Consider the following 15,608-nt stretch of genomic DNA (forward strand, 5'->3'; position numbering starts at 1 on the left):
ACGAAACGCCTGCTTGGAGAGTAAGACATGCCTTCCCCAGGTGGGAAGGGCTCACCTTTCCCCTGCAGACTCCTGTTGATTGGGATCAGTGAGTCAGCAGTTCAAGAGCACCCATTCCCCATCCTTGACCCCAGCACTGGGCTCAGCCCAAGAGAAGGAACGGGCAGGGTGGGGACAGAGACCACCCAGGGCCCTGTCCCCAGCCAGACTGGGCCAGTGGCTGCCTGGCTGGCTCAGAGGAGGAAGGTGGTCCTTGCTGTGGGAAGTCCCTGGTGGGAGCAGGGAGCCTGGGGTGGGAGCCCAGCTGTCCTAGGCGAATGGGGCACTGGCCCGACCCGTCAGCTCCTGGCTGCAGCTGCTGCAGGCTTCATCACATTTGCACAGTGGGCAGGAGTGCGTAGTCCTGGGGTGAGGCAGGGCTGGCTTCTCCTCCGAAGACGGCCGGTGAGAAGCTCTTGAGCCTGGGGTCCGCAGCCCCATCTGCCCTGCCCACTCGCTGGACATGGGTGGGCTGGGGCACCATCCCCAAAGGGCTCCTCTCCTGGAGCTCTTTTCCTTGCAGCTCTTGTGCTGGGCAGAGATAAAGTGGCCATGGAGTGCGACGGCCAGGGCTTGGCCCCAGCTTTGCCTTCACTGGGCGATGACGGCGCGACCTTGGCTTCTCTGGGCTTCCCTATGTTTCCTCTCTGGTGAGTGAGGACTAGAGCCCAGCTGTGCCTTTGAAAGGCAAATGCGTGAATGTGGACCCAGGACTTGGAAAGGGGACAAGTGCTTGTTTTTAAGACACAGGTTACCACTGCAGGGGTGCCATGTAGAGGACAGAGGGGAAGGTTCGGGTGAGGCACCTCCCTCAGCAGAGCCGGGGAGCAGGGACCTGTCCCTTATCACACAGAGCTGGTGGGTGGGGCTGTCAGGAGTGACTCCAAGGCACAGGTGGGCTGAGGTTGTGACTCAGAGGCCCCATGGGGCTGGCTGCCGTCAGAGCAGCCCCACACCCGACCCTGTGGGTCCAGGGGCGCCTCACTTGGGGGGAGGGTCACGTGGCCTGACTGTGTCCTGAGGGCTGGGCTGCCAGAGCTCCCTGTGCCTTCTCCCCTGGTGCGGCCAGAAGCCCCTCTCCTCTGCCCAGGACACCCTGTGCATGCTGTCCCCCGCACACCCTGTGTGAGGCACAGAACCACAGAGAAACGTGCACAGATTGCACCTGGACAGCCCAGTGAATGGTCACAAGACAAACACCCCACGAGATCAGCACCCAGATAGAGAAACAATATGGCCGGTACCCTGGGAGCTGCTGAAAACTCACATGCAGGTGAAAATGACGTTGCACATCTCACACACTAAAAACCCCAGCCACTCACCTTACTGCAGACTGTCCCGCATCCTAGACCAGCTGCCAATGCAATGCGTCTCCGAAGGGTACAGCCTGTCCTCCAGAGGGGCATGTACCTGACCCTTAGTTGAGGCACTGTGTCCCAGGGCTGTGATCATGGAGGGCTCCTGCTTCTCTTCTGCGGGTGGGGGACCAGGGCTTCTCCCACCCCATCATACCTTCCCCTCCCAGCCTCACCCCTCCAGAGGCAGCACGGAACTTCACGCGGCAAGGGCTGAGGCAAGTGGGGGCAGGGAAGGGTGCCTCTGCCTAGCACCCCCCAGTGCCCTCAGGCCCTCCCAGCATTCTCCCAGCACCCACCCATTGCTCACCCTCCTTCCTGCTCAGGGTGGAGGTTCCAGACAAGCTCAAGGCACGGCCTGGAAGAGGAGAGGCCGGGGAGATACGGCAGGATGAGCAAGGGGCACAGGCTCCCACTAGGCTCAGGCACACCCCTGCATGAGCTCCCACTGCCCACTGAGTAAAGACTCTTGATGGGCACTGAGGTCCTCCCAAAACCTCCCAACCTACCCGGCTAGCCTTCTTTTTTAATTTTTTTTTTTTTTGAGACAGGATCTTGCACTGTTGCCCAGGCTGGAGTGCAGTGACGCGATCTCAGCTCACTGCAGCGTCAACCTCTCGAGCTCAAACAATCGTCCCACTTCAGTCCCCAGAGTAGTTGGGACTACAGGTGCACCCCACCATGCCTGGCTAATTTTTGTATTTTTGTAGAGACAAGATTTTGCCATGTTGTCCAGGCTGGTCTCAAACTCCTGGGCTGAAGAGATCCACCCACCTCGGCCTCCCAAAGTGCCGGGATTCAAGGCGTGAGCCCCCGCACCCAGTCTGTCTAGTCTTCTTATGCCTGCCCACCCTCTCCACACTGGCCACTAGCCAGGGCCTCTCCTGGACACCTGCCCCTTTTGCCTTCTCTACACTCCCCCTCCCACTACCAACTAACCTGTGCAGGCCTCTCCGTGCCCTTCCGCAAGGAGTGAGCTGAGCCAGCCAGTACCCACTGATGGTTGCATTTGCAGGAATTTCACAGGTCGATGGTTAAACACAGCCACTATTAAATTTTAAACTAAGTAAACTTATAATTAAATAAATTCGGTTTAAAATGGGCAATAAACACTACAAACTCATCACTTTCTAATTATTTCGTTACACTGAACTATTGTCTATCTTTTTTTTTTTTTTTTTTTTTTGAGACAGAGTCTCGCTCTGTCATCCAGGCTGGAGTGCAGTGGTTCGATCTCGGCTCACTGCAACCTCTGCCTCCCGGTTCACGTGATTCTCCTGCCTCAGCCTCTCAAGTAGCTGGGATTACAGATGTGTGCCACCACACCTGGCTAATTTTTGTATTTATGGTAGAGACGGGGTTTCACCATGTTGGCCAGGCTGGTCTCAAACTCCTGACCTCGTGTGATCCAGCTTGGCCTTCCAAAGTGCTGGGATTACAGGCATGAGCCACCGCGCCTGGCCTTGTCTATGCTTCTGAGTTTTATTCACATCTATTGCACCATTATGGTGGGAGTAGTATAATATAAACTATTGTGCTAGGCCGGGCGCTCTGTGGCTTGCACCTGTAGTCCCAAGACCAAGGCGAGGAGTTCAACCATCTCTATGAAAAAAACAAAAAAAAAAAAAATTAGCTGAAGTGTGGTGGTGCAGGAAGCATCGCTTGAGCCCAAGAGGTCAAGGCTGCAGTTAGCTGTGATTGCGCCATTGCACTCCAGCCTAGGCAACAGAGCAAGACCCTGTCTCAAAAATAAAATAACAGTGTGCTAGTGTGCATGGTTTCCCAATGAGTGAGGTCGTGTCACAGGCAGCCACAAATGCACCCAGCTGGGAATATTACGGGATCACCTCCCTCACCCCAGCTCTATCTGGGGTGTGGGACTCAGGTAGGGCCGGGATCGCTGGCTGTTCACAACACCATCCCCCCTCTTCCGACCTAGTAGCCAGACACCCCGATGAGTTTGGGCAGGGCGGCCCTTCGTTTTCCTGCTCTCTCCCTCTCAGATACTGGGGAGGCCGAGAGAACCCTAAATACGACCCACTGCTTGCCCAGGGTCTTGTGAAGGAGAAACGCGGCATGGTGGCCCTCGCGTGTGTGTGCAGCGCCTGTAGGTGTCCCGCTCAGCGCCTCCTGCACGACAGTTGCAGGCTGGACCCGAGGGTCCCGGCCCATCCACCGTGGTCTCCTCTCCTGGGGCCCCACAGTGCCCAGAGGTCCCGCTTGCCCCAGACACCGCCCCAGGCTCCCCTCCCTTTCTGACGCCGTCCACTCCCTTCCTTTGCGGAAGGGGGACACGCTCCTCTGTGCCGAGGTGCCAGGCCGCTGAGATCTGCTGCCCTGTCGGAAAAGCCAGGGTCCCTGGCCTTGGGCGGCCAGGAAGGCTCCGCGGCTGCTGGGGATAGAGACGCGGGTCCAGGCTAAGGGTTCCTGCCCCGTCTAAACAGCCTGCCCTGGGGAGGGCCGGGCTCCTCTCCCGCGCCCGCGCGCTCTCGGCTGGGCACGGTCCGGCTCCAGGCCTGGCGGGCGCGGCCTCCCCACTGGACGCGTGCGGGAGGGCGGCAAGGCCAAAGCTTGGGGCCAGGAGGGTACCCGCCTAGCGGCTCCCTACCGGAGTTGGGGCAGAAGACGCCGCGACCCCGCGAGGGTAATTTCTCCCGAGGCGCGTTCCAGCCCGTGGCGCTGCCGGCGCAGACCCCGAGTGGGGACCGGCGAGGCTAACCCCTCCTGCGGCCCGGGGTCGGTAGAGCACGCGAGGGGCCGCGGGACGCGTGGGTTTGGGAGCGCCGTGGTGGGCAAGCGGGGCCGGCAGAGCGGGAACCCGCACACCCTCCGCGCGGAGCCGAGGACAGGCGCGTGCGGGCCGCGGGGTCCCTCTGGCGCCAGGAAGCGGCGGCCGAAGGACACAACGAGCACGCAGCCCCGGCTCAGGGAGACTTAAAGGCTGAGATGCTGAACGCAACGCAGACGGCGGGAGCTCGGGGGCTGGGGGGCGGGAAGAGGCCGCCATTTCTCAAAAAGGTCTCCATCGAGCCGGCCTCTGCTCCCGCCCGAGGGGCGGACGCCCGATCCCGGCACCCGGGACTGCCCGTGGGTCCCTGCGGGCTGGGGACCCCCTCCCGACCCCCAGCCCCCGGCTGCGCGCAGGGAAAGGCTGCAGAACGCAGAGACCAGAGAAGCCGGGGGAGGCGGGGAGGGGTCGGGGGGCCCATGGCTTTAGCCCGGCCCCGCAGTCTCGGAGCCTCAGTTTCCTTCTCTGTACCACGGGGGCGTGGACGGAGAGATTTCCGAGGCTTTGACCGCTCTGATCGCCGCGGGGCGGGGCGGCTGCGCCAGCCCTGGTCCTAAGCCCCCAGCCCGGCGCGGGAACCCGGACGGGGATCTCAGGAGCCGAGCCCCGCGGTCCAGATGAAGGCGCGAGTGCGCGGGTGCCGGGTGGGGTATCTGAGCGAGAGCGGAGCTTCTCAGGTGGACGCCCTCAGCCACCTCTGGGACCCCTCCTGCTGGCCTTCGGGACTGAGAAGTGGGCGCGGCTGGACAGACGGGAAACAGCCCCCCACGCACAGGTGGACACCCGGGGATACCGGGCGCGCGCGGCGCCTGGCAAGGGGAAGCTGCTGGGGACGCGGGCGGCTGCTCCCGCGGGGACCCCTTCCGAAGCGCCGCCACGAACGTCCAGCCCCGGCGACGCCGCCTGCCCGCAATCGGGCCGGCGCCGCGGACAGGAAAGGCTCGATCAGCTAGGGCTGCCTCCGAGAAGTCCCCAGCGCCCCGCCCGCACGGGGTGGGGGCTGAGAGTCCCCGGGGACGGGGCCGGGTCCACAGAGCCCGGGAGCTGGGGGACGGGAGGCGCGGGGGGCCCCGAGCCGTGGGAAGTCCGTGTACCCAGGCTGCCCGGCGGCTTCTCAACAGCACACGGACATCTAAGAAACGCGGAGCCGCCCAGTGACCCCCCGCTCTGGACTTAGTGGCGCCGCGAGGCCCCACTCCGCGCCGCTGACCACCGGGCACTCGGGTGTTGACGATCTAGGTCCTTGGGGACCCAGCCTGGCTCCAAACGACCCCGGCCCGAAGGTGTTCAGTGCAGCCAGGAGGGCCGAACCAAATTCTATCTCCCGGACGCGGTGGTTTCCCGTCCGCCTGGAGCCCCGTCGGAGGTTCGGGGGCACCACGCAGGTGGTCCATCCTCGAGTCCGGGGCCGGAGCCCGACCTCCTTGCCCCTGAGCTCTCGGAGCCTTCGGGGCAGCAGCGCCGGCCCAGGCAGGAGCGGGGGAGGAGGGGGCCGCGGCAGCTCCCAGAGGGGCGGGGGTGGGACGCGAGCGGAGGCAGTCCCGGTGGCGCCTCGTGAGACCCCAGCCGCGCCGCGGGCCCGGGCCGCAGACAATTAAAGCGGGATTCCTCCCCCGCTGACGTCGGCGGCGCGAGGCCCCTCCCGCGGCGGCATAAAAGGCGCGGGCTCCGCAGCGCAGGCGGCAGTGGGGGCCTGACAGCGCGGCGGTGTGGACCGCGCGGCCGAAGAGCGCGGCGCCCAGAGCGCGGGCCGCTCGCGGAGCCACAGCCCGAGCCGGGTCCCAGCCGGAGCCGAGCCCCAGCCGAGCCGAGCCGGGCCCGGAGCGCCCAGTGCCCGCAGCCATGCCGGCCGGCCGCGCCGCGCGCACCTGTGCGCTGCTCGCCCTCTGCCTCCTGGGCGCCGGGGCCCAGGATTTCGGGCCGACGCGCTTCATCTGCACCTCGGTGCCCGTGGACGCCGACATGTGCGCCGCGTCCGTGGCCGCCGGCGGCGCCGAGGAGCTCCGGAGCAGCGTGCTGCAGCTCCGCGAGACTGTGCTGCAGCAGAAGGAGACCATCCTGAGCCAGAAGGAGACCATCCGCGAGCTGACCGCCAAGCTGGGCCGCTGCGAGAGCCAGAGCACGCTGGACCCCGGGGCCGGCGAGGCCCGGGCGGGCGGCGGCCGCAAGCAGCCCGGCTCGGGCAAGAACACCATGGGCGATCTGTCCCGGACACCGGCCGCCGAGACGCTCAGCCAACTCGGGCAAACTTTGCAATCGCTCAAAACCCGCCTGGAGAACCTCGAGGTCCGCGCGCGCCCTCGGCTCCGGTTCCCCCTCCGGCTCGCTCGCCCCTCTGCCCTCCCCCACCCCGTTCCCTACCCGGCCAGGTATCCCCCACCCCCGCCTCAGCCGGGCGGGCGCCCGGCCGGTGCCTCTCCGCGCCTGCGAGGCCCCGCGGCGGCCACTCGCCCCAGCTCCCTGCCAGGCCGCTCCCGCAGTCGCCCAGAGGGGACCGCGCCGCGGGCCTTCCAGCACGGTCCCCGCGCCTCGCCTAACGGTGTGGTTTCCCCCGCCCTTGCACCCCGCAGCAGTACAGCCGCCTCAATTCCTCCAGCCAGACCAACAGCCTCAAGGATCTGCTGCAGAGCAAGATCGATGAGCTGGAGAGGCAGGTGCTGTCCCGGGTGAACACCCTGGAGGAGGGCAAGGGGGGCCCCAGGAACGACACTGAGGAGAGGGTCAAGATCGAGACCGCCCTGACCTCCCTGCACCAGCGGATCAGCGAGCTCGAGAAAGGTACTGGGGCCAGGGGGAGCCGTGCTGCCTGCCTGCGCCTGCTTGCCCGACCCTGCCTCCGTCCCGATCCCTAACAGCCCAGCTCTGCACTGTGCAAGCCCCAAGCCGCCCCCCAACCCCAACCCCTGCACCCCTTTCTCATCCCCCGCACCCCTTCCCAGGTTCTGGGCTTCTAGTCGGTGTTTCTAGCAGGGCTGGGTGCCTTGGGCTGGGGCTGTCACTGGGAAAGGGGATTGCATAGTGCCCCCTCCCCCATCCAGACACACTCACACACTCGCTGGATTTTTCAAGTCTGATTTGTTTAATCCTCAGTAACTTTGCACAGTGGCTGTCGCTGGCCCAAACCCTCCCTGCTTAAGAAAGCCTCTCTCTCCCTGGTCCCCAGCCTCAGCGTACAGCTGGGTGCAGGCTGGGGCTGGGTGCTCTGGTTCCCCGGGCCGCTGAGGCTGTTAAGCAGGTTTCTTCCCAGCTGCCATGCCCCTGGTGTCCTCTCAGGATCTCCAGCTCCTCCCCACTTCTGTCCTGAACCCCTACCCTGAGGTTTTCTCTTCTGAGTGACCCAAGCCCTGGCATCTTGCAAACCCCTGAGGTTTCTCAGTCACCAACTCAGGCCAGCCGGCCTATCACCCAGGGCGCCTGGATGAGCTCTGGAGGCTCTGCCTTGAAGTCGCAGAAATCAAACAAGGTTGTAAAAGGTGGGGGGCGGGGGGGGTGCCCAGTGCGGAGCAAGGCCACGTGACCCTGCTCACACCGCAAAATGTGCCGGACAGATTTAAACAGTGCCATCTTAAGGCTTGTTACGTAACTGAAAAACAGATCAGGAGAAGGAAGGACCTCAGGAGGGAGGGAGAAGGAAGGAGGGGAGATTGGGGAATGAAAAAACCCAGAGAAAGGCCAGGGGCTGGGCCCCTCCCCATCCGCCACTGTAGGCCTCAATGGGTGGGGGGAGCCGCGGGGGTGCTGCACTGAGGGGGCCTGCCCTGCTCTGCTCCCTGCCAGTTGGTTTAGAGGAGGGGGTGGTTGCTGACCAGGCAGGATGCCTTCTAGAAATAATTTTTGGCCTGGGGAACTGGTTTCTTTCTGGGCTTCCTGGCAGGACCACGGCTGCTCACCCAGGGGTTGACTAGGGGGTGTGTGTTCCTGGGCTCTGGGCCTGGTACTGGTGCCCATTGCTGGCCAGGAATGTTTTGCCTGGAGTCAGTCACACCATACCCAGGGTGCCACAGTATATGGATGGGCTATGGGGGTTGGCACTCACTGGGGAAGTGGCCGGTGGGGAGGGAGAAGGTGGGCCTTGTGGAAGGGGAGGCCACCAGGCCTGGAACCTGAGCTGTGAGGACGCTCGCTCACCTGAGAGTGTGGCGGCATCCTAGAGCAGTCACCTTGGGGAGCCCTGGCACCCAGAGTGCTCCCAGCTCCTTGCTGCCCTGCCCTGTCAGCAGGGCTCCAGGCAGAGTCCCTGGAAGGGCCGTGGGGGGGGAGCTGCCCAGCCTCACACCCAAGAGGCATTGGTGGGTCGGAGGCACATCTGGCCTGGGGGGAAGTGTGTGGGCACCAGGGCTTGGCTGTCGGGTGGGGAGAGGCAGGAGCAGAGCCTGGGATTGAGCGAGGAGGGGCTCTGAGCCCCGCCCCATCCTGGAATCAGGTCGGTTACTCTCAGGGTAGCTAGCCTCATTCCTCCTTTGCAGCCACCCCTACTCCTTGGGTTGACTTGGCTTGGCGGCTGTCCCCATTCCCTTCTCATGCCCACCACGCAGCCCAGTGTTGATGCGGCAGCCCACCAGGCACTGCCCCCCACCCCCATCTCTCCAAGGATGCCAGCACGTGGGCGTGACAGCCGGCCAGACCTGGAGCATGGAGAGCTTGGGTCAGCTCTTTACGAACTGGCCCTGTGCCTTGGGGCAAAGTACTTGACCTGGGAAGCCACCTGCTCTGAGTCTCCAGAATGGAGACCGGAGCCTGCCCCGGCCACATCACAGAGCTTGGTGGGGACCGAACTCAACTCAGACACCGATAAGCACTTCACGCAGGTGCAGATGTCAGGACTGTGTCTTCCGCAGGTCAGAAAGACAACCGCCCTGGAGACAAGTTCCAGCTCACGTTCCCACTGCGGACCAACTATATGTATGCCAAGGTGAAGAAGAGCCTGCCAGAGATGTACGCCTTCACTGTCTGCATGTGGCTCAAGTCCAGCGCCGCGCCAGGGGTGGGCACGCCCTTCTCCTATGCTGTGCCCGGCCAGGCCAACGAACTGGTCCTCATTGAGTGGGGCAACAACCCCATGGAGATCCTCATCAATGACAAGGTAGAGCAGCCCCCGGGCTTGCAGGGAGGGCGGCAGGGCGAGGCCCCAGGGCCCCAGCTCATGCTGCATGCTAGGACAGGGCTATGGTGGCCTCAGATGTTGATGGGGCCCCAAGGAAAGTGTTTGCCAGGTGGGACCGAGGGAGGGGGAGGGTGAAGTGGGAGGAGCACCCTCACCTGTACTGGGAGAGCAGGGACAGCTGGACCTTCCCGGATGCCTCCTGGGGTGGGTATGGGAGATGGCAGAGAACGAGCCATGGGGCCTGGCCCTGCCTGATGATGTGATCTGGACTCCTCCATCAGCTGGCCTTGGAGCTGGCTTTGCCCCTCCATAGCAGGGACCCAGAGATGTTCTAGGGGGGTGAGGGGGCCTTAGAGATTTTTCCTGAGTCCAAGTCAGCCCCCTAACTCTCGGGAGGAGGACAGGTCTGTGCGACCCCTTGGAACAGGACGGCACAGGCAGCCTTTCCCTCTAGTGAACATTCTCCATCCCCCCCCGTTAGCTGCAGAACTAGCTGCCAGCTCTCAAAGTGTCTCAAGTCCAGGCCAGCAGTGGTAGTCAGTGGCTAAAACCTGGGCTGGGAAGTGGATTCCACACCCTTGTTCCTGTTGCTCTTCCCCACAAAGGGCTGTGCCATTCTGGGCCCCCTTTCCCCAAGCGGAAAGGGTGTGAAATTTCTTTCCTCACTGTCTGCTGGACCGTCATCCTCCCGACCTGGAATGGCAGCGGGAGAGTGAAATTCAAGGTCGGAGGCTGGTCTGAGCTTTAAAAGGCATCGTGCTCCGTGACATCTCTCAGATCCTCGGCAAAGGCTTGCCGTGTTGTAGAGCGAGAGGGTGTAACGGCTAGAGATGGGACATTGGAAGAGAGAGGAGAGGCCAGCAAGGAGGCTGCACAGGTGTCGCATGGAGCCCTGAGAGGCAGCAGTGAACTCAGACACCAGGGATGGCTCTCCATCCAAGGGCTTGTTGTGTAGACTAGCAAAGAGGGAGGAGGGTGAGTAGGAGTGAAGAGACTGTGCACCCACATGGCCCTTGGGGGTTCCCTCAGTAGAGCATTACATTTCCTGTGTGATTCTGTGCCCCACGCCCAAGCGGGGCTGACAGACACTGAAGTCTGGGGCAGTAGGTGCTGTGAGAATTCAGTAATAGTTCTTGATATTTACTTTGCAAGTAGAGATAGGAACAACTGAGGCAGTGATTATGGCTTCTGAGCTGTACCTCTGTACCCACCAGCCGGCGTCTGTCATTCTCCTTCCCAGGTGGCCAAACTGCCTTTTGTCATCAATGATGGCAAGTGGCACCACATCTGCGTCACCTGGACCACCCGGGACGGGGTCTGGGAGGCCTACCAGGATGGCACGCAGGGTGGCAGTGGCGAGAACTTGGCCCCCTATCACCCCATCAAGCCCCAGGGCGTGCTGGTGCTGGGCCAGGAGCAGGTACTGTGCTGGATGTGGTGGAGGAGGGGAGAGAGCTTCAGAACCAGAGGCTGGGAAGGGGAAGAGGAGCAACGAGGGAGGGAGGTAGCCGGAGAAGTGGTTCCCCTGAGAAGCAGCCCGGGGAGTAGGCCAGGCAAGTCCGGTGCCCTGGGTGGACCTGCGCTCGAACTTCCTGCAGGAGTGGGCTTTGGTTTCAACGCTCTCATGGCTGCAGCAACACTTTCTTTGGCACGGGAAGGCCAGTTCTGCTTTTAGTGATGAATAATTTAGTTCCCGTGAAGTGGTTTGTCTCCCGTTGAGCACCTGGGAGGAAGACGAAGGGATGGAGAATCCGGGATGTCTATCCCTGTTGGGCAGCTTTAGCTGGCATGGAGTGATGTCTGGGCAGGGGCCCCAGGCCCAGCTGCTGTGGTTGTCCATGGCTGAGGGACCAGCTGCAGGAGGGGCAGAGTCCAGGTCCCCCCAGGAGAAGCTCCAGGGCAGAGATGGTGCCATGCCTTTTCTTGGGCTCCCTCAGGGGAGGGACGGATGTAGGGCTGAAGAGTCAGGGACAGGGAGATGAAACGGCACCCAGGAGTGGCCGTGAGAGTCTGTGATTGTACAGGCACAGGGGCGCTCAGACCCCCGGCCTAGGGATGGGCCCCCAGACCACCTGGCGACCCCTCCACTCTCATCCTCTGTTTTTCTCCGAAGGACACTCTGGGTGGTGGGTTTGATGCCACCCAGGCATTTGTGGGTGAGCTGGCCCACTTCAACATCTGGGACCGCAAGCTGACCCCTGGGGAGGTCTACAACCTGGCCACCTGCAGCACCAAGGCACTGTCTGGCAATGTCATCGCCTGGGCTGAATCCCACATTGAGATCTACGGTGGAGCCACCAAGTGGACCTTCGAGGCCTGTCGCCAGATCAACTGAGCGCGGCAGGCCAGGCTGAGCCCGCCCGCCCTCACCCCCTGCTTGTGCGGCGATGATCTGTTTTGTGCGTCTCTTCTCTCCCTTTTCCCCAGGAATGAACCGAGGCCGTCGCCCCTGCACACGCACACGCACACAGCCTGGTTTTGTCCTCATGCACACGAAGCAGCCCCTGCTCCCATCTGTCCCTGAGGAAGCCCCACTTCTCTGTAGGAGCCCGGACTCTCTCAGGCGTGCCCCATTCACAGCTAAAGTGGGTGCTGCAACGTTTTGGACAAGGCAGAAGTAGGTGAGAGGATCTGTGTGTGTGTGTGTCTACATGTGTGTGTCTACGTGTGTGTGTGCGTGGCTGGGGGAGGCCTTTTCTTTGAGGACGTACTTCATTTCCTTCTTTCTTTTGGCTTTGGAAAAATCTCATGATGAAAATTCATATTTGCCAACTTGGTTAGCTGCGCGCGTGCCTTGGGGTTGGTGCAACCTCAGTACACGCATTTGTCTTTGTTTGCAAACCTTTTTCAGAGCAACATATCTTTATATTGATGTAATAAATGTCTTTTAGTGGTTTGTCAAAGGCCGGGGGCGGGGGCTCTCTACAGAGAATTTTTATTTTGTAATAGAAGTGAATTGTCTCTGAAGGGTGAAGGCGGGCTGTCCTGGGATGGTACCCTGTGCTCTCCCCTGGAGGAGAGGGGATGGCTGAGGACAGTGGCCCTTACCCCAGGGCCAACCAGCATCCATCCCTGCTGTTTGCATCTGAGAGCAGCGTGGGGCCTGGGAGGTCGGCCTGTGTGCCCAGCTCAGCTGGCTCTGCCCCAGGACGGCCCTGCTCTCAGCCTTCCCACCTCCTCAGATCCTGCAAGGCTGGGGTCTGCCCCTCCCTTCCCACCTCTGGAGCTGTGCTGCGCTGCTTCAGCCCAGAGGGCCCTGAGAGAGGAGCGTCCCACCCACAGCCCGGGAAGCCAGGCCCCAGCGCCCCTCTTCTTTGGCCTCCGGCAGTGCAGACCAGAGGGGACCTTTTAAGGAAAGAAGCCGTGTTTTGATGAAGACCTGGCCACATGGGGCCACTGGGACTTCAACCCAGTCCATCGGTGGGAAGGTCCTCTTTGGGGGCCTTTGACAGCCATATCCCTCCCAGCACACCAGGCGCCAGGTGAGCTGGTTCAGACCCCTCCAGGGGTACTCCGGAGACCTCACACGTGGAGCCAGGCCTGGCCAGGGCGGGGGCCTGAAACCCACTCCTCCATCTCATGGGGCTCACGGCCTACAGCAGCCTGCAAGCTGCCATTGGCCAGTGACACTGACACCTGACCAGTGTCCAGAACCTTTTTGCCTTTTTTTGTTCCCCGTGAAAAGCAACATGAACATTTCCTTCTAGTCCTTCCAAGGAGGGAAGAGAAGTGTATGTGCGTGTGTGGTGGTGTGTGGTGTGTGTGTGTGTGTGTGTGTTGTGTGTGTGCGCTGAGTGAGAAAGAGAGCAGGCTCGGGAGGCCCTGCCCAGGGTAGGAGGAGCTTCCTGCTTTGCACCATCTGGTGGTCGCACGCCCCTAGGGCACCCCAACTCTGTCTCCAGGAGTCTCATCAGCAAACGGCTGACAAGTCTTTCTAGAAATTCTACTGCACTGCCTGGCTCAGCTGCAGCTGCAGACATTTCTGCAGGAGGAGCAGGTGTTTCTGTCTTCTGTTCCTTCTAGGGCCACCTGTCCCCTTAAACACAGGTCCATGTTGTGTCAAGAACCTAGTGCATCTGTGTGTGTCTGTCAGTGTCTCTGTGTCAGTGTTCTCGTGGGTGTCTGCACGGTACCCGGCCGCCGTTCTGCAATGCATCACTCCCGCGGAGGGGGGTGCAGATCAGGCGCTGCGCTGCGTGTTGTTGTTCAACAGTGGCTTTTTCTTAGATAATCGTGCTTCATCAGCGCCCGTTGGGTTGTGGCATCCTTGGATCTGCAGGGATCTTCTCTGTTTGCATGTTCCTCGGGGTGGCGTGTTCCTTGCTCCCTGGGTCCGACGTGTGTTCCCACACCTGCATGGACTGCCCCGGTTCTGTGTTGTGTGCCGAGTGCCGCCCAGTGTTCTGTGACCACCCGTGTAGCTACTGAAAATGGCTGGGTAAGCAAGCCAAGGATGTTGGAGGAGGTCAAGAGAGAGCTCAGTTTCCCTCTCCCCCTCCCCAGACACACCAAGAAGCATTTCTAATGTGTAGGTTGAGAACAAGCCTAAAGGATTCCCACAGCTGGGAGCCAGCGAGAGAGCTTGGAGTCGCCTCTCTAGACCAGATCTAGCCCCACCCTCACTCCAGCCATCTCGGAGCCCTTGTGTAGGCAACGCCCAGTGCGGGCTGTGCGGGGTGCTCCCCTGCCAGCACCTCCGGCCAGCCCTGCCCCTGCTGATCTACTGGACCGCAGACCACCTTCTGCCCCTGTGGGCCAGGTGGGAGCTGTCCGTTCAGGACCATGAGCCATCCTCTGCCCTGACTAGCGAGGGGCAGAGCACACCCCAGTGCTTACGCCTCCACCCCTGCAGCCTCCTGGCCCGCTCACCTTCCTCGCCCTCCTCTGACCCACCCATGGTGCCAGGGCCGAAGCTGACCTTTAGCTCCCTCCTGCCCCTTGCTAGGGTCTGAGCCAAGCCCCTCGACTCCCTCACTGTGTTGACACTTGGCACTTTGCTGGCCCCGAGAAAGGTCGATGACACAGCCGCAAATTTAATCCACGTAGTTCCCATCTACTCCTTAATCTGATTGATGTTCCCTCTTGCACTGAATAATACATGCCTCTCTCAGGTAAGCCATTTTATAAAACAAGAAGATAAAAAGCACTGTTGAGGCAGTGTTTGCTTTTGCCGAGCTGGTGTCCGACAGCTCCCTGGGTGTCCGGGGTGGGAGAGCTGTTGACAGAAGCTCTCCGGGCCCTCAGGGGCTTAGATCCCACTTGAGTCGTAAGCCTTCTTGCTTTTGATAACACAGTATTATTTCTCTTACTGTAGAAGAAAAAGTTTATTACCAAACAAGAGTATTTTTATGAAAGAAAAGGACAAACCTATAAATTAACTCAACCTATATCTCCCTTGAAAATACTTTCAGGCTCCACCAAAATGTAGAACTGAAAGCATGTATTTTGGAAGAAAGAGATACATTTTGTATGCTTTCTTTTCCTTTTGTAGATTCCCAGTTTATTTTCTAAGACTGCAAAGATCACTTTGTCACCAGCCCTGGGACCTGAGACCAAGGGGGTGTCTTGTGGGCAGTGAGGGAGTGAGGAGAGGCTGGCATGAGGTTCAGTCATTCCAGTGAGCTCCAAAGAGGGGCCACCTGTTCTCAAAAGCATGTTGGGGACCAGGAGGTAAAACTGGCCATTTATGGTGAACCTGTGTCTTGGAGCTGACTTACTAAGTGGAATGAGCTGAGGATTTGAGTATCAGTTCCAACCTTGATAGAAGCAGCTTGGGTTACATGTGGTTCACACTAAGAGGATAGAATCCTTTGGAATCTTATGGCAACCAAATGTGGCTTGACGAAGTTATGGTTTCATCTCTTAAACACAGTGTGTAAATTTATTCAACAAACGATGGGAAATGTATTACTTCTGTACACAGTGGACTTAAGTGCAATTTGTTGAAAGGGAACAAGTCATTGAAGAGAAAAAAAAAGCCCAATACTTAGAGTCCCAATTTTGTCTTATTTGCCAAAAAAAAAAAAAAAAGCAAACCCCTTACGGTTCATATTGTTATAATGTATATACTGTATAATATGAAAGAGAATCGATGTATCTTACTTTTTCATTATTTGCTAACCAAAGCTGTACATTTTTCATATGATCCGCAGCCTTTTGGGTATCAAATGGGTCAAAACCATGGGACCTGCCACCTCCCATCAGCAATTCTGGAAATGCACTATTTCTACTGGTATTCTTGCTTTTTTTTTTTTTTTTTTTCATTTTCTTGCTGAAATGACATGAATTGTTGAGTTTATTTTTACACAGTAAAGAGTGGAGA

At 60.1% G+C, this 15,608-nt stretch overlaps 1 protein-coding gene across 1 annotated transcript; it reads left to right on the top strand.

Moving 5' to 3' along the window:
* The first annotated feature begins 5,857 nt into the window (after window positions 1–5,857).
* Window positions 5,858–15,316, top strand: NPTX1 (neuronal pentraxin 1). The gene is made up of 5 exons (XM_003280943.4): window positions 5,858–6,468; window positions 6,753–6,960; window positions 9,021–9,265; window positions 10,527–10,706; window positions 11,400–15,316. Exons 1-5 carry the CDS (start codon window positions 6,025–6,027, stop codon window positions 11,619–11,621), a joined length of 1,299 nt encoding a protein of 432 aa, XP_003280991.1. The 5' UTR covers window positions 5,858–6,024; the 3' UTR covers window positions 11,622–15,316.
* The last annotated feature ends 292 nt before the right edge of the window (window positions 15,317–15,608 follow it).

The sequence above is a fragment of the Nomascus leucogenys genome, chromosome 14, assembly GCF_006542625.1.
Source record: "Nomascus leucogenys isolate Asia chromosome 14, Asia_NLE_v1, whole genome shotgun sequence".
In the NCBI taxonomy this organism is placed as follows: domain Eukaryota; kingdom Metazoa; phylum Chordata; class Mammalia; order Primates; family Hylobatidae; genus Nomascus; species Nomascus leucogenys.